The sequence below is a fragment of the Zeus faber genome (genome assembly GCF_960531495.2).
Source record: "Zeus faber genome assembly, chromosome: 4".
NCBI classification, from domain to species: domain Eukaryota; kingdom Metazoa; phylum Chordata; class Actinopteri; order Zeiformes; family Zeidae; genus Zeus; species Zeus faber.
The window spans coordinates 17,165,458-17,185,907 of NC_137191.1; the positions used below are offsets into that span (position 1 = coordinate 17,165,458).

General features: G+C 42.1%; 2 protein-coding genes across 5 annotated transcripts in view; one reads left to right on the forward strand and one right to left on the reverse strand.

Moving 5' to 3' along the window:
- nr3c2 (nuclear receptor subfamily 3, group C, member 2) overlaps nt 1–2,904 on the forward strand; it is a 90,335-nt gene extending 87,431 nt beyond the window's left edge. For both annotated transcript variants that reach the window (XM_079998400.1, XM_079998401.1), the window contains exon 9: nt 1–2,904. This exon is cut by the window's left edge and continues 209 nt beyond it. The gene's annotated coding sequence lies outside the window, so the exon portion shown is untranslated.
- Nucleotides 2,905–7,698: 4,794 nt separating this feature from the next.
- The window catches only part of arhgap10 (Rho GTPase activating protein 10), a 61,778-nt gene continuing 49,026 nt past the window's right edge, over nt 7,699–20,450 (reverse strand). For all 3 annotated transcript variants that reach the window (XM_079998736.1, XM_079998735.1, XM_079998737.1), the window contains 3 exons: nt 16,461–16,556; nt 12,766–12,860; nt 7,699–9,446 (listed from right to left, as the gene is read on the reverse strand). In XM_079998736.1, coding sequence (XP_079854862.1) covers nt 9,358–9,446; nt 12,766–12,860; nt 16,461–16,556 — 280 coding nt within the window. In that variant the 3' untranslated portion in view covers nt 7,699–9,357. The remainder of the gene's footprint in view (nt 9,447–12,765; nt 12,861–16,460; nt 16,557–20,450) is intronic.

Below are 20,450 nucleotides of genomic sequence, written 5' to 3' on the forward strand. Positions count from 1 at the left end.
AGCGGAGCAAAGGGGAAGGGTGTCAGGGATGCCCGACGTGCGGCCAACAGGCAATCAAGCCTTCTCCGGAGGAAGAGGAAGAGGAGGAGGAGAGGGAGCGATGGTGGTGACCAACCAAGGATTTTGGGGGGGGATGGGTGGGCCGAGCACGGGTAGTCCGCCCCGTTCTCACCAATGGGGGCTCGTGGGTTGTTGTGTCCACTGAGCTACACCGACAACAACACATAGAAGGCCTTGGGACACTTGGGACAAACCGTGACAGAAGGCGAAAGCCGCCGCTGTCCCAAAGACGGTACAAGTGTTTTCTATGGAGACAAAGCCATACATTTCCTAGGACAAAGGTAGACAAACTCACCACGCACGCACGCGCACGCGCACGCGCGCGCACACACAGTCACACACACACACAACCACATGCACACATACACACACACTGTCAATCATACACACACACACACACACACACACACACACACACACACACACACACACACACACACACAAACATACTGTCTCACTCACTCTCACACACACACACACACACACACACACACACACACACACACACACACACAGACACGCCGTCACACACACACACTAACGGATACAGCAACCTCTTGCAATTCTAAAAAAACAAAACAAAAAAAAAAAAACACAAATAAAATGAAAAATAATTAGCAGTGGCTTATGCAGTCTTTGGTAAATAAATGATGGATTAATAATAGCACCTCTCTGAGAATATGTACAAAAAAAAGCCAATAATTTAGATTTAGCTTTGCAGTGTATTGACCACAGGACAAAAATAACTCATTTGTTTGTATGTTTGTTTTTTTTGTCTTTTAAATAGGAAAACAAGGATAGGTAGAAAGGTCTATTTGAATATATTTAAAGGGCTATACTAGCTTCACCATAAGCGGAATAGTGACATCCAATCTAACTACGTCCAAATCTAGATTCTCAACCTCAATAAGATTCACAGATACTGGACACAGACGTTTCTTTTCTAAACTAAAATATGTTGTAAAACAATCAGAACTAATATGCAAAATATGCAAAACTCCAGAGCTAATGCTGTTTAAAAAAAACATGTTTCTATTGTGTAAAGGAAGGCCTGCGTACGATGCGCGTGGAGAAACTCCCACGCCCTCAGCAGTACAGTCACTATTTTTGGGCACCGCGATGGAGGATTTGACGCGAAATTTGTCGAATGACTTTTCTTTGCCCCGGTGTTTTGAAGAAGCATCGCGCACCATCCAACCTAACGCATTTTCGGTCGTTTCCAAATCCCACGACGGAATTTGACCGAAAAGTCGCCGTTATTGATGTAACCCCACGACACACCTCTGCGAGAGTCCATTTTTACTAACGGACCCAGCGAAACCAGCCCTTTGTGAACCAACACTTATCTACTCTTCCCAGAAATAATAAAAACAAAAAAAAAAAAAAAAAAAAACATTTTTTTTTTTTTTATACAAGTGTGTTGCAAAGGTTTTGTTTTTTCGACAAGCCAGACATTTTACATTAAGGTGCTTCTTTTTCTAATAATACATAATATGTACAGTAAGACGGTCCATCCAATACACTTTGGACACGGTTTCAACCCGTATACGTATATAATATAATGTCGATATATCCAGAAAACGGAGCGTTAATCTGCAGTGCTTAGATGTATCACCACCCAGGCCAACGTGTACAGCTATTCCAACGCTTAACTCACATTCTACTCAGCTCTTGTACAAAACAGCGATCCGAGATGTCCGTCGATGAGTTTTGCTTGATAAAGAACTGGTAATTGAATTGCTTTTTTGGTATGGTCACCTTTCCCGGCTTTTCCTTGTGTTCCTCATTTGATTTTATTCTATTGGGCCTACGACGGTTCAGCCGGCTTTACACTGAATCCGGAAACTGCGCCTAAAGGTTTCGCCGCCATCAAGCCGCCACAACACTGTATCCCTTCTTGCAACTTTATTTCTTTTGTTGTTTTTGTTTAGTTTTTTTTCCCCAAAACTTGCCTTTGCCATTTTCACTGAGTGAAAGGGCGCTAAAAACGTCCTTAATAAAGTGTTTGAAAAGAGCTCCGAAACTTTATTTACATTTTTTCGTCACCTTTCCTCTTTCAATTTTTTTCTCTTTTTTCTATGTAAAATAAATTCATAAAAAAGCATATATTATGGTGAATATGGCCATATTTGAAAAGTATATTATATATAAAGAGTCGATATAACTTGCATTTTAAAGTAGGTTCAAAAACGCTGCTTAGCAGTTGCTTAGCAGTTGCTTAGCAACGGTGGCTACCGGTCGTGGCGTTGCATCCAAAATTTGTCGCTAGAGATGAAAAATTTGACGCCTCCTGGAGCCTTGATCGGAACGTCACAGCATTTCACTTCTGTTTTGTCGTTTGTCGGATTCGGTGTAAAGCCTGCTCTCCAGGCGTGGCGGACCCAGTCGTCTGGACCATCACCCCAGTCCCATGGCCCGCTGGCTGCAGGGTTATCGGTGAAAACACCACCGCGATGCTACTGAAAATACGAGAAAAAGATAGATAGGAGCTGGGGCGGTGGGGGCGTGTGATTACTTGTTTTTACGAACAATGTGTGTGTGTGTGTGTGTGTGTGTGCGTGTGTGTGTGTGCGCGCGTGCGCGCGTCTTTGCTTGCGAGCATGTGCATAGTTGATCTGTTCCTTCAGCGTGGGTATTATGCATTTATGTTATGGGATTATCCACATCCTATTTCCACATTTAGATGATTTGCACAGAGCAGAAACAATGTGAAATGAGGCGTCAGCCCAGCGAGCTGGGATTGTCTGATTCTGTTTCGATAACGAAAAACTAAACCCTGTGATTGCGTGGAGGAGAGGATCTTCGCCTGATCGCCCCGGCCCAAAATTCTACTAGTCCAGAAGAGATTGTGTGTGTGTGTGTGTGTGTGTGTGTGTGTGTGTGTGTGTGTGTGTGTGTGTGTGTGTGTGTGCGCGTGTGTGTGCGTGCATGTGTTGCGGCCTCTATTCTGGTGGTGACGGTGACGTGTGGAGCCACACGGTCTTCTCAGTCAGTGGTTGTTTCTGTGGAGGTGAATTAATGCACAAAAAAAGGGGTGAAAAGATAATTAATGTTTCTTTCAACGGTGAAGTTCCCACTATTCACTTAGATATTTTATTTACTTTTTTTTTTTTTTTTTTTTTACCATAACTGTCTTTTTTATCGTGCATTATTTTGTTGGCGTTGTGAAAGACCCCGATGCTTATCTCTGTCTCTCTCTTTTTTTTTTGTTTTTGTTTTTTCTCAACGGCCCCCGTTTCCTTATTTTCAAGAAAAAAAAAAAAAAAAGCTTTCACCAGGTTTGGAATGAATGGGGGGAAAGTATTTTTGAAAGAATTATATTTTGCTGGAATACAATATTTAAGTACTTTGTCTAAAATATCCTTTTTTTGTAAAGATGACAATGATGTTGATGCATGTTTTTTTTCGACAAGATGTTTACATTGTATTTAAAAGAAGGGAAACTTGTGCCTTTTTATCTCTCACCCCGATTTACAATTTTTAAATATATATTGTAAATAATACAGCGAGGCTATATGTTGAGTATAGTATACAGTTTATACTTTTAACCATCTTGTTGGGATATTTGGAAATGTGTGTTTCCCACTTTGCCATGTTGTGTGTGTGTGTGTGTGTGTGTGTGTGTTGGGTTGGAGTCATGAATGTATCAACGTTTGAGAGACTTGAGGAACTTACTACCTGAATGTTAGAGAGAATACACTAACTATCTTCTGTTCAACTCAACTTCTTTGTTGTTGTTTTTTTTTTTTTTTTGCATAATTTCTCTTTTTACTTTGTGCATTATTTTTCATGTGACCCAAACACAGTCAGCAAGTTGTTTTTTTTTTATCGTTATTATTGTTGTTATTATTATTATTATTATTATTATTAATATTATTATTATTATTATTATTATTATTTTGTTGCAGAAGATGTATCAAGTGACTGATCCGAGAATTGTTGCCGTCATCATGATTTCCCTAAAAAACCAAGGCTAACTGTTTGATGAGTACCACAGTAAAAAAAATAAAGAAATCACAAACTATACGGGAGTCCAAAAAGGCATCTTTCCTTTTTTTTTTTTTTTTTTTTTCCTTTTTAAAGTCCTTTTCATGGATCCGCATCTCAATCTCCGGATGTAAAAGGGAACGGGTGAACGACAAAAACCAAGCTGCATTAAAAAAGGATCCAGGTCTATATACGGTCGACAGCAGAACTTAACATCCACAGTATCTGTAGAAGTTAGACCGACCGTGAGGTGGAGGTTTCATAGCTGTGGGTTGATTCAGGGTTCAAATGGTCGCCTTCATGACCACAACAGAGTAGGGTTTTTATTTACTACAGTTGAAAAAAATCCCCCAAATTTTGTCCAAATGACTTCACCGTTGCTCTTGTTTCAGAAGGTGGTGAAATGCAAAATGGATGTAGGTACCCAGCGCCGATTGTCCCAATCGACCAATCAGAATGGAGTATTCCACGTAATCACTGTATCATACAGTATATTGCGATGGGACTGGATTGTCTGGAAATCTCTACCATATCGCAATGGAGTTGAATTTTGTCTCTCAGGCTTCATGAAGCGAGGCGTTTTCGGAACTTCACTGACCGTCCTGAGAAGCAACAACAAAACATCCCCGACACGTCCTCCGATGATCCATCTTGAGTCGAATATTGTGATAACTAAAAAATGTTTTATAAAATTTGAAAAATAATCACGGAATTAGCCCCCCCCGAAAAAAAAAAAGATTACAGGACAGACAGCCAAAATATACAAAAGTTGCAGAATGTTGGATTTGGTGGCGGAGGAGGAACGTCGGGCCAAAGGAAAGACTTCGCGCGGCCGGTAAAGAAAGGTCACCGAGCAGGTGGAGCGGCCAGCGACGGGGGAAATGGAAAAGCAGCGGAAAGATGAGGAAAAGGAGGGAAATGGAATGAGAGAATCAAAGCAAACAAGCCCCAAAAAAGAGGAGAGGAAAGTGAGAGGAAATTAACAGGAACGAATCAAGGGCTAACCTTGTTAGGGGCCCGCTCTGCCAGACTGCAGAGCAGACAGTAATACTTTTTGCTCCCCCTCCCTCCCTCCCTCCCTCCCTCGAAATGCACAGCCTTCCTCCAAATCTCCCCCAGATTTCCAACAGCTCTCACTGTGTAGTTGTGCCAGATAAACAGAATCTATTGGATCGGGCTGATTTCACGGCTGTGCCCGTGCACATGGCGGCTTCTTCTGTGGCCCACTTTGTGAGCACCGCTGCTCTTCCTCCTCCTCGTCTCCCTCCTCTTCTCCCCCCTCTTCCCACCGATTTACATTTGCTCTCCACCTGCCCCCCCTTCTCTTTGCATTCGGACCTCCCTTCGCCGCCCTTTTTTTTTTTTTTTTTTTTTTTTTTTTGTTGTGATTATTCGTGCATTTCCTCCAGGTGTAGACTCCCGCGACGGCGCCGTAATCCTCTCAGAAAAAGGCCAGACCCGTATTTATTTCGGTCTGCGTGGTTATGTCATTGTCTGACCTCGTGGGTGAAGCTGCTGCGGGGCGGCGGTCTGGAGCTGAGTCACGCTCCGCGGCTGTTTGGTGAAGCTGAAGGACACTGCGGGGAGCCAGAGGACGGCTGGCGGCCGGCCAGAGGCTCCGGGGAAGCGGAGGAGGGAGGCGGAAAAAACACGGAGCTGGAATTAGCCACGACGGGAGCCTCCCTCTCCGTCGGGCGGTGGAGGATGCAGGATGCGTCGATGGGAGGGGCGGAGGGGCGGAGGGAGGCAGGACGTTCCGAGGAGGCTTCGGCTGTGTGTTCCCGCCGTCACGTGCTCTAGTGAGCCGCTGGTCACATGACTCGTGAATAGCGGGCGTGTCGGTTAACCGACCCTAAAGGTTAAATGATAACGACCTAAATAAATAAATCGGAAGCGGAGCTGTCTTGCTTTCGTGAACGTATATTGAAAACAATATATCAAATTATACAAAATCTATAAAAAAAATACATAAATAAAATAAAAATAAAAAAATGAATTAAATAAATAAATACAAACCTCTAACTCTCTACTAATGCTATTTATTCCTCGAGAAGATTTATCCGTGGCCGTGACTGTGATAGACAGTTGGTAAGCTGGCGCCAAATGACGTAATGTAATATTATGTAAAGTAACAATAATAATAGTAAAACAATTATACGCTTGATTTGTGGAGGAACTCTGAGACACACCATGCGACTCAAAGTGCTTCACATTATTAGAAGGCAATTCAATCGTAATACTGATGATGATAATTATAATAATGATAACATTAAAGAAAATAGCAAACAGGCAGAAATGTGATATAATATTCACAAGTATGTTTTAGTTTGTGTATAATCCCATTAAAAATAGGAGTGGTGTTGGCGTTACCTTGGAATGAGATGTTTTTATCTCCATAGGGAGCGGGTACGCTTCACGGAGGCCTCCATTTTGCACCGCCATGTTTGTTCTACGGTAGCCCAGAACGGACAAACCAAAGCCTAACCCTAGCCAGGGCCTTTTCGCGTTTGTCGCGAGTTTTCGTGGGCGCCGCCTCTCACGCGGAGGCCGCCGTGTTGCACCGCCAGGGGGAGGGGAATTCAGTTGGTTGTGCTCGGCAGCCTCGCCGCGAGATGCTGTAGAAGCAGAGCCCTGGGGCTGGGGGAGCTCATAGCAGAGAATAATTTGGCCATCTCATTAGCTCTGCCTCATTTCATTATGTAACCATCAGTGGCGCTGCAGCATGGCAGGGCTACCGTACAGGGGACCCACACACTCAGTAATTATCAGAGGCCCGGCCGCGCTGGACCAGTGCAATTATGCAACTAAGGTTAAACTGCTGCACGGCCCGCGGGGACCGGGAACATTAATTATCCAGATGTAGTCCAAGAATGAACACGTGTGAGATGGTGATCTTAATGAGGGAAGGGGACGGGAAGGGAGGCGGATTAGAGGGTGAGGGGATGAAAAGCAGTTCCTTTCAGTCCAATTTTGACAAGGCTTTTTGTAAGTGTTGAACAAGTTGATATGAAGTTTTAAAGTGGTGATCCGTTCTAATATTTTGATAAAAGAATGCCAGATTTGATACTTTTACCTTGATACCGTTTCTGTTGTCGGTGGCGGGGCTCGCCAGCACCAAAAAACAAACAAACAAAACAAACAAAAAAAAAAACGACCAGAGGAATGCATACTTTCGAGAAAATAAAGTATGTATGAAAAACAAGGGTTGACCCAGATGTTGGGGAAAAAAAAAAGGAAACTCGGAGAGTTTTAGTGTAATCCACCCAACGCAAATGATGCTATGGATTGCCACTTTAAATTACAAATCATACATGTCCAAACGCAGGGATAAAATGACGGTGTTCGGCTATTTTAGGAACAGTTGGGCACCTGTTACTACAGTAGTTTTATTTCCCCAATCTGAAAAGGAGTTCAATTGTATATTTAAACAAAATATACACTACAGCTATTTACGTTGTGGTAGTTGTCATGCTTGTAGCATTTTTTTTACCAGCAAAAATAGAAGAGAAGCAATTCTGTTATTTCTGAAACCAAGCAAAATGAGTTACTAAAGTGGAGCGTTTTCCTTTATTCTAAATTGAAAATAAACTTTCTTATAGTTCACTTTCCAGATTTTATCCACATGATTTATGGGAAGAATACAGACCACAGTAAAGAACAAATGTTTTCTTTATTTGTTTAACATTGATCAAAAAAAAAAAAAAAAAAAAAAAAAATGTAATGTTATAAAAATGAAACTGATGCCAAGGTCCTTAACAAATGTCATCAATCAATGTCTTAAATTACTGCAATTCTAATTTTAAAAAGTAAAACAATCCACAGAACAAAAAGGCGCTTAGAAAATGAAATGTCTTTGTGATGAATTGTGGAGAGACGTATGTAGATACATACAGATATAAGACTGAAAACCATTCTGAACACGTAAAAACCAGATTTTAACGGCATTCATAACATACTTGGTGTATTTATAGCTGTTTAAAAAAAATCCAAACAATACACAGAACGTAAATAAAAACTAATAGATTCTACTATTTTTTTGGTCTTACTGACGATAAAACCCATCATTTCTCCTCTTATTGTTCAGCTCATTAAAGTCAACAAAACAAAAATACGAAAAAGGAAAAAAACAATGTGCCAAAAATGTATTTGAGTGTCTAGATTCTCTGCTCAGAAAAGACTGAACAATGTCCAACGTGGATGTGTTTATTTTAAGTTCCGTACAAACTTTCATCGTTTAACTATTAATCTCGTGTCCCGCTGCATCAAGGGTGGACAGCAATTCCGTTTTTTTTTTTCTTCCTGCAAACGGAGTGTACAATCTCAACTTTAAAAACACCAAAATATATATTGAATGTGCAAGGAGAAAAACAACAACAACAAAAAAAACAAAACAAAAAAAAAAGGGGGTTTGGAGACATGCAATCCCCGTGCCAAATAAAATAATTACACATAAAACATCAACATGCTGGGTGATGAATAAATCAAATAGCCTCAAATTAAAATCACAGCGCATGCGATCCTACACAGGTAAAAGCAGAAAGAACATTGTGAGTCGAGTCTCAGCATGTTCTACATTTTGAACTGTCCGGTGAATTAAGGCACGAGGGGTGACCTGAACAGTACGTTTCCAGACCAAAGGCCTGAATTTTGGTTTGTAAAAGGGTAACATTGTGGTTTATGGTGGCTGCGACTCTGTGTGTGTGTGTGTTTGTGTGTGTGTGTGTGTGTGTGTGTGTGTGTGTGTGTGTGTGTGTGTGTGTGTTCAGGCGCCGTCCTCATTCAACACTTTGACAGTGAACGTTTGCGGGCGTTTTCCTTTTGAGGATCGGACTGTGTGGCTGTGGACTCATGGATACCATGGATAAAATGACTGAGTGGGACATTGTCTTAATGATAACCACGCTGAAGGAAGGGGGGAAAAAAACAAACAAAAAAAAATCAAAAAACCTCTGGACCACTGAGTGAATTGCTCGGATAATTTGAAAAGATGTCATCTCCCTGGGAATTTCAGTCGTTTGTGATGATAATAAAAACTCCACTGACATGCATGACGCCCAAAATGCCAATCACCTGGTATCATTTTCTAAGTGTCATTTTCACAATGTGACGTTATGGTGGCCTATTAGGGAATCAAGTGGTTGATTTTGTAAGCATACATAATAGGACAAAATACAAATTGTATTGTGATTTTTTTTTTTTTAGTGCATAAAATAGGATCTCAATAGGGGGAGGGGGGCTATCTTGGAAATGAAGGCTTGTGTTTTGGCTTTAGGATCTCCTGGGGCGAGGCTTCAGCGTTTGAGACTTGGGTCACAGCATCTTCACATAGTTTTCAGGAATGAGCCCCCTCTTCCCTTCCAGCTCTCCCTCCAGCCAGCCGGGCTCCCTGGAAGGGGTGACTAGGAGGAGGACATGAAAAGGACGTCAGGATCATTATACATTTAATCGAAGCACCATAGAACGTTTTAAATAAAGATGACATTTTTGGGGGCATTTGCAGATCCCTTTCAGATCCCGAGGGGAATCCGCTTAATAGAGGGGATAAAAAAAATGACGGAGAAACTTTTGCGTTTTCCCGAGAAGGTGTCACGGTACCCTGGGAATCTTTTGCATTCACAGGAAAAAAAACGTTTGCTTTCTCCTGCAAACACCTTCGCATTTGCCCAAGAACTATGCGGTATACCGCAGCGTTGCGGTAAAGCAAGCTCTTGCATTTGATGTGTGCATATACAATAAGTTAGTAATAGCATTTTCACTTCACTTCAAGTCAATCCTATGGAAATCCTATAGGAAATGAACCGAGGGGAATCACTTTGTTTACAAAGACATATTCCACCCACGTCTGTTCTGATGTGGGACTTCAAAGAAAAACATCTTTAATATTTTTTAGAATGAATATATAGCCTAATTCTGCTGGGGATTCAAAGGAAACCACTTCCACTGAGCAATTTCATTTCAGATAAATAGTAGAAATCTTATCTTAGCGATACTCTTAGTATGTAGAACCTCTGAAAAGCAATTTCAAAATTAAATACGTGGATATTATCATCACCAATAACACAATAATAATAATAACAACAACATGTTTTATTATTAACAACAACAACAACAATAATAAGGAGGTGATAATATGGGATGGAAAATGGAGAACGGAAAAGCTTCTGGTTAGAATGCTAGTATATATGCTAGTATATATGCTAGTATAAGTATATGAGAGAATGCAAAAGATTCTCCTCTTATTTTTTCCCCACCTAAATATTGTTTTTCCACCCTGTGTGTCCTGGGGGGGGCGAAAAAAAACCAAAAAACTTAGGAGCTTATGTCCCTAAAGCTTGTGAATGTAAATCGAATCCTCCCAAGAGCTATTTCCATTTGGTTTCCAAATGAGCCCATTAACAGAAGTAAATACCACAAATTGTGTACATCAGAACAGTGATTCTTGGATGCAAAATGATGCATGAACTACTGTAACAGCATGAAGCAGGTTTTTGGAAAAAAACTTTGTATTAAAGGGACCCATTATGCTTTTCCTTATTTTCTGTCATATATTTAATGATACAATGTGGGATGTTCATATTAGACGTGACCAAAGTGTCAAATAATAATGTAAACTAATGTCAAAGTACTCGCTGTGAACACAACGTTCAGGCATCAGACGGCTCTGAACGCTCCGCTTTCAACGGTTTTAAAGCTGACGTCAGCTCATCACGGATTTACTTATATTTGATGTCATTTTATTTTCCGATGTTTACATGAAACAAAAAATCCCCGCATTCAAGAGTCCCGGTGCGTTGTCTCCCAAGAGCCTGGAGAGCGGCGACGTAAGTCGAAACAAACTAGAACCGACCAGCACAAATCTTTAAAAAGGAAGAGGAATTAACACCAACTGTCGGTGACAAAACTGCAGACGAGGGAAATGTAAGTATTTGCTGTTTCTGTGTGTGTCCACGTTAGGTTACAGGAGGCTGCGGCGCAGGATCTGCTCCGCGTTTGTCCAAACAAAACTGTAGATGTATTTATTTTATTTTATTTTGACGTTTCAGTCATTGAATGAAACCAAAAAGCCCCAAGCTCCGCCGCACCCCGCCGTGATCCGAGCTCGGCGCTGCCGCGGTGAGTCTCTGAACAAACTTTGAAATGAGGCCTTGAAGATCTAATATGAGGGAAGATTCAGGGTGAAATCGGTCAACGTTTACAGAGGGTATACCTCTCGGCATAAAGATAAATGATGCATTATTATTTTATTTTTTTTACTGGGAATCATGCAAAGCCACCGTGGTGGAGTCCCAGAAAAATAATATAAAGAGCGGAAATGAGCATAATAGGTCTCCTTTAACATAAGTGGAAGCATAGCAGCTGGATACTGGGGCTGAACAATTCATCGAATTCAAACCGACATCGGGGTTGAATAGAACGCAATTGGACGTATGCGCGCAACGTTTTTATGAAAAATGATAAATATCTGCTGAAACACTGCATATTTTTCGAATGTTAATTTTCAGATTCGAACAATTACAAGGCTTGCAGACAAATCAATCAGTCAATATTGTACTGTGATGGAAGCGCTTGCTTTTTACAATTCAATCGTTAAATCAAGATGTTATTCATATCAATTCATGCAGCATTTCATCATAACGGCCTGGCCTACAGCAAAGAGCAGTTTATATGTTGACTGTATCCAATGTTGTGTTGGTCATACTATAGAATGATTTATTGCTTGTGTTTAGTGAATAATACAGAAGATAAGGAACGTAATATTGGTGTAAAATATCGCAATTTCACCTTAAGGAACTCTCACTTGAAGTTACACAAACCAAGTTTCAACAAAGTTTAGGAATATATTTAAATGCACAATTAAATTAATAATAATAATAATATTTTTGTATTATTTTATACTGTATATATATATTATTTTCTTAAATAAATGTCTTGTAAGCGTCCCAAACACTTACTTGAATGCAAAGCTAAGGCAACCGTCACAAGCTGCACTCTGCGTTTCTTATTGGCAGGAAATGGAATAAGTTATAAGCCAATTTAGCACATACTTGTGTTAGCACTTACTGAAGAAGATTGGCAAAAGCAGCTAATAAATTACAGAGTGTGCCGTTGTGTTATGGGCTCATCGAGGACACAATCTCTCCCTCATAAAGACCAAATCAGCAAAGACTAGATCAGCCAGCGTAGACTAGAGAGTAAAGGTCAGATCCGCTAAGACTAGATCTGCTCGTCCAAACTTTATCCGTCAAGACTAGATCTGCAGCTCCAGACCATCACAAAGTGTGTTCCTGGCGATACCAAAAGTCCAGAAAGCCCAAACCCTTATTTCCTCTGTGAGTGATTAGAGCTCGGTCCGGCCTCTTCCCAGACAGACGGGAGAGAAAATCTGTCTCGGCCCTCCCCACTCCTTCGATTGAAAATCAGATTGGTCTCTCTCTCTCTCTCTCTCTCTCTCTCTCTCTCTCTCTCTCTCTCTCTCTCTCTCTCTCTCTCTCTCTCTCTCTCTCTCTCTCTCTCTCTCTCTCTCTCTCTCTCTCTCTCTCTCTCTCTCTCTCTCTCTCTCTCTCCCTCCCTCCCTCCCTCTCCCTTCCTCCCTCTCCCTCCCTCTTTCCCTCTCCCTCCCTCCCTGTCTCCCTCTCCCTCTCCCTCTCCCTCTCTCTGTCCCTCTCTGCCAGAGCCGGTTGTGTTCTGAGTGAGTGGTGTTAGCGTGATAACACTCACCGGCGCTGAATATGGCTCCGACCTGGAAGGAGAGCTCCGAGTCGTGCTCGGCCTCGCACGGGTACACCGCCTCCGCCTTCCTGCCGCCGCTGACACTGAAAAATGAAGGCAATCAGCGAGAGCCGCCAGAGCTTTTTTGGAAGAGAGGTGCATTAGCGCACAATTCTATCTGGACCGGGCCCCGTTTGTACACTAGCTCCACTAGCTCCTGTTAGTGGAGAAAATAAAAAGAGAGGAAGTGGCTCTATGGTCCTATATCTGGAATCTAGACAGATCCAGAAAACACACGCGCGCGCGCAAGCACACGCACGCGCACGCAGATGGGAGGCCTGTTTGGTTTGTGTTGACACACACCATGCCCAAGCAGCAGACAACCATCTATGGTGAGATAATTAAAAAGGTGCGTGTGTGTGTGTGTGCGTGTGTGTGTGTGTGTGTGTGTGTGTGTGTGTGTGTGTGTGTGTGTGTGTGCAACATTGGGAGAAAAGGGGACTCCTTTGTGTGTCACAGATTTCAAATTGATGTTTTGGGAGCTTTGAAGCTACATTCACATAGATGGGAAAAGGTCCTGTCAAAGGAACTATATACACGGTGCTGAATAGCACTCCCAAAAAGAGACTTGCCATTCCACAAAATGTTAAAAAAAAAATAAATAAATAAAAAAGCAGGAGCCGAGAAACAAGGTTTCTCCAGCAAGGTTGTTTTGCCGCCATTGCAAACAGTTATCTCAAACGGCAGCAACATTACAGTACCATGTAGGAATCCTTGAATGCACAATGCGCTGATAAATATTTCATATTCTTTCTGCGGAGTTACAAAAATGTAGGAGGAGGGCAGAGAGAGAGAGGGAGAGAGAGAGAGAGAGAGAGAGAGAGAGAGAGAGAGAGAGAGAGAGCGGAAAAATATGTCTATAAACTGAAAAAATAAAAAAATATAAAGTTTGCGGTCACAGACTTCAGTCTGTCAATACAACAATCTTGACTGGGATTCACACTTTTCAAAGGCAGACATTATTTGGGGAACTACATTTTGCAGGGACGAAGGATCTGTGTGCATATAAAAGAAAATCGCATTAATGAGCAACCCATTGAGCGCTACCCGGCTGGCCGTAATTTCCTGCGCTCCACTTGAAAGCAGGGAAAGTGAATTCAGTGTTTAGACCGGAGGAAACTTTGCGATACCTCACTGCAAAGGCATGAATGTCCCTTTGAATTTACTCCCCACACCTGTTTGTGTGACGGGGGGAATTCACAAAAAAAAAAAAAGGGGGAAAAAAAAGTGAGAGATAACTCAGTACAAATGTACAAATGAGAAATAATATTGATGTGTGGGAATGTACTGTAAGACAAGTGAAGGAGTGTGTGACTATGTGAGTGCACGAGCGCGATAAAAAAATAAAATAAAATAAAAAATAAAGGCAATAAATAAATAAAAAGCGAGCAAAGGAAATTATAGAGTGGCCGAGTGAGAAAGTAAGTCTAATAAGAGTCTCACAGGGCCTTACAGAGAGTGGAAATGTGCAGAAATGACAAACTGTATCAAGAAAGTGGAAAGGGAATTAACTGCCGTCATAAACTAAACCAGGGTGGAGGTAGAAAACTGGAGTGTGAGATAAATCGATATAATATCGATATCGCAATATGAGACAAGATATCATCTGGTATAATAGCATTTTCTGAATGCATAGACTGTCCCAACAATTCTACCATATTGGTCATAATATCCAAATACACCGCGTTCCAAATTATTATGCAAATTGGAGTGTCCTAAACATTAAATTTTTTGTTTTTCAATTAAACTCATGGATGGTTTTTGCGTCTCAGGGCTCTTTGGATCACTGAAATCAATCTCAGACACCTGTGATAATTAGTTTGCCAGGTGAGCCCAATTAAAGGAAAATTACTTAAGAAGGACATTCCACATTGTTAAGCAGGCCACAGGTTTCAAGCGATATGGGAGAGAAAAAGGATCTCCCTGCTGCCGAAAAGCCTCAATTTCATGAAAACTTAAGCGTGATCATTGTACTGTGAAGAGATTTGTGGCTGATTCAGAGCACAGACGGGTTTGTGCAGATAAAGGCAGAATGAGGAAGGTTTCTGCCAGACAAATTCATCATATAAAGAGAGCAGCTGCTAAAATGCCGTTCCAAACAGCAAACACTTGTATTTGAAGCTGCTGGTGCCCCTGGAGTCCCACAAACCTCAAGGTGGAGGATCCTCCGGAGGCTTGCAGTTGTGCATAAACCTACTATTCGGCCACCCCTAAGCAATGCTCACAAGCAGAAACGGTTGCAGTGGCCCCAGAAATACACGAAGACTCATTTTCAAACAGTCTTGTTTACTGATGAGTGCCGTGCAACCCTGGGTGGTCCAGATGGATGGAGGAGTGGATGGTTGGTGGATGGCTACCATGACCCAACAAGGCTGCGACATCAGCAAGGAGGTGGCGGAGTCATGTTTTTGCCCGGAACCATGGGGAGAGAGCTGGTAGGCCCCTTTAGGGTCCCTGAAGGTGTGAAAATGACCTCAGCAAAGTATATAGAGTTTCTGCCTGACCACTTTCTTCCATGGTACAAAAAGAAGAACCGTGCCTTCCGTAGCAAAATCATCTTCATGCAAGACAATGCACCATCTCATGCTGCAAAGAATACCTCTGTGTCATTGGCTGCTATGGGCATAAAAGGAGAGAAACTCATGGTGTGGCCCCCATCCTCCCCTTGACCTCAACCCTATTGAGAACCTTTGGAGCATCCTCAAGCAATAGATCTATGACGGTGGGAGGCAGTTTAGCATCAAAACAGCAGCTCTGGGAGGCTGTTCTGACATCCTGCAAAGAAAGTCAAGCAGAAACTCACAAGTTCAATGGATGCAAGAGTTGTGAAGGTGATATCAAAGAAGGGTCCTATGTTAACATGTAACTTGGCCTGTTAAGATGTTTTTGATTGAAATAGCTTTTGATTTCAGTAAATATGACCTCGTAATGCTGCAAATTCAACAAATGACCATTTTCAGTTCTTAACAACCTATAAAATGTTTTGAAACTCTGTTGTGCATAATCATTTGGAACAGTGCATTTTCAGTTTTTTTATTTTGGAAAGAAATACTGTTGTCATTGGGAGGTTTGTTCAATAACATTGAAATTATACCCTAACAGTTGATGACTTGAAAATTAGACTGACTGTCATTTGCATCGACTATTTAGGAAAATCAGAGAAAAATATCATTTGCATAATCATTTGGAACGCGGTGTACAGTATCTGTAGTGTGGAGTACAAAAAAGGGCTGGGCGAAATTAGTACAATATCGATATCGTGATATGAGACCAGATATCGTCAGGGACTTGTGATAGGAATAGCACATGTGATGGTGTGATATTGTGATAGTTAAATGTCATGTATAAGGCTTGTATTAACATAATATTAATTATCGGAACTTCACGGACTGTTCTAAAAAGCACCAATAGTCATGCACAAAACATTTTCAAATGATGGATATCGATGTATTCGTAAAGAAAATATTGCGATAACTGATTTGGTCGTACTGACGACCAAGACTGTTCGAGCTGCTCTAATCAACACCTCTACCTGCTCGGTCATGATATCCACATTACTAATGACTAATGAGGTTTCTCTTGCGTGTAAATACTTTCAATAGTCATCCCTGAAATATGGTCAAAAATCGCTACTGAAGCCTTACCCGTCTTCTGGCAGTTCTCCGTGGGTAGGACTAGCGCCGTGCTCAGTGTCTCCAGTGCCTTCACAATTGTTCCACGCTGCCGCCGCCAAGCCCATCCTGCAGTCAGAGCAGGAGAGAGGGGACACAAGGTCAAAATGGCTGTGTCCGAAAGGGCAAGGGGACCAAAACCGAAAACACAGAGCGTAGCGGTGGGGGACGTCCTAGGTCAAATAATACTCCACATGGACTTTATGTTGCATATAGGTTTCTATAGCATACGCTCTAATAGTCAGTGAAAGGAAAATTTATTGAATGCATTGTAATAAAGAAGGCCTCCGCAGTTTGTAATAAATTATCACAATGCAGCAATGAAACGTAAAATACCTTTGCACAGAAAAAATATGGAGTACAGCAAGTCATTTTTAACTCAAAATTGGGAAATTACCTTCCATGAGCTGTGCTACGGCATCCCGTGTCAAAATAGGCAAAAATATTAATAAATATAGTTGCAGGCATCAATACACAGGGTTTAGTTTAGTTATGTAAGGCACATATTGCAGGTTCCCGAGGTTACGTCACACTGAGGAAAACCTGGCGTGATCGAGGGTCGCTCTGAGTCCGCCGTGTCCAGGCCGAGCTCAGATGGAGGGACGCTCTTTTTAAACGCATTTCTGAAAAGTCCCTTTCCTCCATAAAACCAATGCGCATTTTAAATAAGGCTACTCGATATATGTTATTAAGGAATGAAAATCACGATGTATGCAATTATTGCAATTTAATATTATCAGCATTACCATATTATTATGAGCACGTTTTTATTACTAGATTTTTTTCTAAGATTGTTTTATCATTGTCTCAGATTTTCTTGCACACCGCAATCAGAGCGCTAGACCAAGATTTGCTGCATTCACACGGATTACGAGAGACGGCAAACCAGACGTTACGTTGAGGAAGTGAGGAGCCGGCTCTACCGCTCATGTCTGCTGCTGGGTTATTGCGCTGCAGCGGTAGATGCCGTGTTCTCTGGAATATGCCGCTTAAATTACGTTAAATGCCATAAATAAAAACCGTGAACTGATATCAAACTTTCTATTTGTCAGTAACAAGGAGGCTGTTGTGGTGCTTGTACTGTCGCGAAGAAGCCGGTGGAGGATTTGGACGCGGTGGTCTGACGTGGCGCGGTTGGTCCAGTGATCAGTTGCAGCTCCAGGTTATTACTTACTGTATATATGGTAATAATATCATTAAATACAAATAATTAATAATAAAATTGCCAGTGGAAACCAGGTGATGAGCTGTTGATCACTCAGTTAACAGATCATTGATCACTACCAGGAAACAGATCTCCATAGATGCGCTCTCGCTCCAAGCCGTCATAGGTGGATGTGTCTAATGGGAAATTTTTGAATACTGCAGACAATGTCCAGGCAAAATGTATTGAAACACTCTTTTAGAATTGTTTTATTTCATTTTAAATAACACTTTAAAGAGCCGCAACTAGTCATAAAAAAGCTGCCTGCGGCTTGCGAGCCTTGGTTTGAGTATCACTGGTCTACGCATAGCAAACGCTATGCAGTCCACAGGGGCAGGTCACTGGATGCAAATGACTTCCGAGAGATGAAGCTTGGACTTCTTTAACCTCAGCTGATGATGTCACAAAGCGCCCCGCTTCTCAAGCTAATCAGGTCGCACCAACGTTATTCTACTTTCAGTAAAATTGCAGGTTTTTCCACTAACAAATGTACATCGATATTGATCAAACTCCAACTACAAGGCGACTACACGGTTCCCATTCATCAACAGACAGTTATAAAGTAATAAATGAAACAATAAAATAAGAAGACAAAAAAAAAATCTGGCAATACTCAAACCTCTATCAAAATTTCACACTCCAAAAAGTGTGTTCATGATCACAACTAGTTTTCAAGGATAGCTGTAATACGAATAATTGTGGTTTGACTACAGCTAAACCTTTTGCTACTTACTGCGTGTTTAAACCCTGTTACATAAACAGCAGTCAAACAAAAGTAAAAAAGTAATAAGTATCCTTATAAGTGATTATCAGGCGAGCAGCCTATTATTACTGGAAGGTTGAAAGAGAGAGGGAAGCAGGGCAGCAGGAGGAGTGAGATCACAGACTAATGAGGCGCTAACAATATGCATCAGCCAGACTTTGCACAGTATCTGCACTTGTCAAATCATCACACACATCACATCACATCTCATAATAATATTCTAAATACATTGTAAAGACAAAAGCTAAAAGACACCACTCAAACAAACTGACTCCCCCACATTACCCAGAGAGCACCTGGGCAACGCAATGCAATAATAAGATCTACTGGCCAAGACTCTGACCATGCTGCCAATCTGTCCACACTAAATACAACATGTCAGGACATTTCCACATCCCCTGCCTCTCAACAATCAGCACAGTAGCCACAGGATATGCACATAAAATGTCAAGTGCTGTACGTTCAGGTGGAATGGGAAAACCCACCATGAATAAAACATCATCATCTGGGATGTCTTCTGATGTTCACAAGTGCGTGCTTCCTTGGGAAGGCATAACTCAAAAAAATCAAAATCCTCGTGTGAACACCACCCACACTGACATATTGCTAGCAACATGAAGTAAAGGAGATTGAAATGAATAAATGACTGAATGAATCCCTGATCAGGATCCTGATTTAAAACTAGAAGTTTCCTCGACACGTCAATGGGTCAACATTGATCACTGACGCTAGGATGGCTCTTAACGGCGGTCTGAGCTGCGGCCTGCTTGACGTTGGGTAAACCCGTGTGGCTCGGGTCACCTGTTCCATGGCCGATCTACAGGAAGCAAAGTGGCGTCCTGCTGGGGGCCGGGAGGAGCTGGAAGTGGAGCCGGGGCCTCAACCCGGCGCCCTTCTGCGCTTTCACGCCCGTCCCGGGGTCAGCGCTTACATAGCACCGTAATAAGCAAATTGCTCCTCGCTGCCGCTCCCATAGAGACGCTAATAAAGGCAATTAGAGCGAGCAGCTGGGAAGGGGCTGCAGGTTGAGAGGACACTGCGAGGAGCGGCCAGCTTGGCTGTGGCTGGTGTGAGAGAGAGAGAGAAAAGAGAGAGAGAGAGAGAGAGAGAGAGAGAGAGAGAGAGAGAGAGAGAGAGAGAGAGAGAGAGAGAGACCTGAGGGGGAGGAAGCCGGCGGGGGGGTTCTGTTGTGGACGGACAGGGAGGTAAACACCCACCTCCCCTCCATCCTGCTTTGCCTCAAAGTACTTTGGTGTGCCTATCAATCCCCACCGGTGGTTGTTCTGGTTGGTGCTTGGCCGGGCCGTGGGTGATTTATTACCCCGCAGTGGTGTGGGGGGCCACTGTGGAGCTCAGCTGCTCCGGATCAGCGTGAGGGTACAGCGCGCTGCAGTGCAGCAAATCCACTCATTAACCTGGACCACGCCACCACGCCTCCACCCCGACCGCCTGGGCCACGGCCAATGGTGTGTGTGTGCGTGCGTGCGTGTGTGTGTGTGTGTGTGTGTGGCAGATCCACAAACTTCCACAAACAGATGAACACAAAAATACAAAACATAAAAGCATGCATGGACAGATCCAAAACAGTAAAATATATAAATAAATAAAATCAACTAATTAATAAATAAATTCATAAAAAGTGATTTAAGTGCTTGTGTTGGTTGGAGAGGGGATTATTAAAATCTGCAAAGATCTGTCAAGAAAACAGATATCTGAATGTTTATGATAGGATAAACAGCGAGAGGAAAATCACTGGGGTAATTGAATGCCACACGATTTACCCCAGAAACTTGTTAAATGTACCAGGATATAATGGATTCATCCAAAAATTGCTTTCAGAATTACAGCTTAGCCAAACCGAAGGAAATTGTTTGCTTTTTAACCCCCCGAAAATAGCATCAAGCGTTGAATTGCTCATCTGTTGTTTTTCTTTCACTGGCCTAGCTGAGCTTCTTCTGTAAACATGATTAAATACAGTAAACAGGGACTTCTGTGA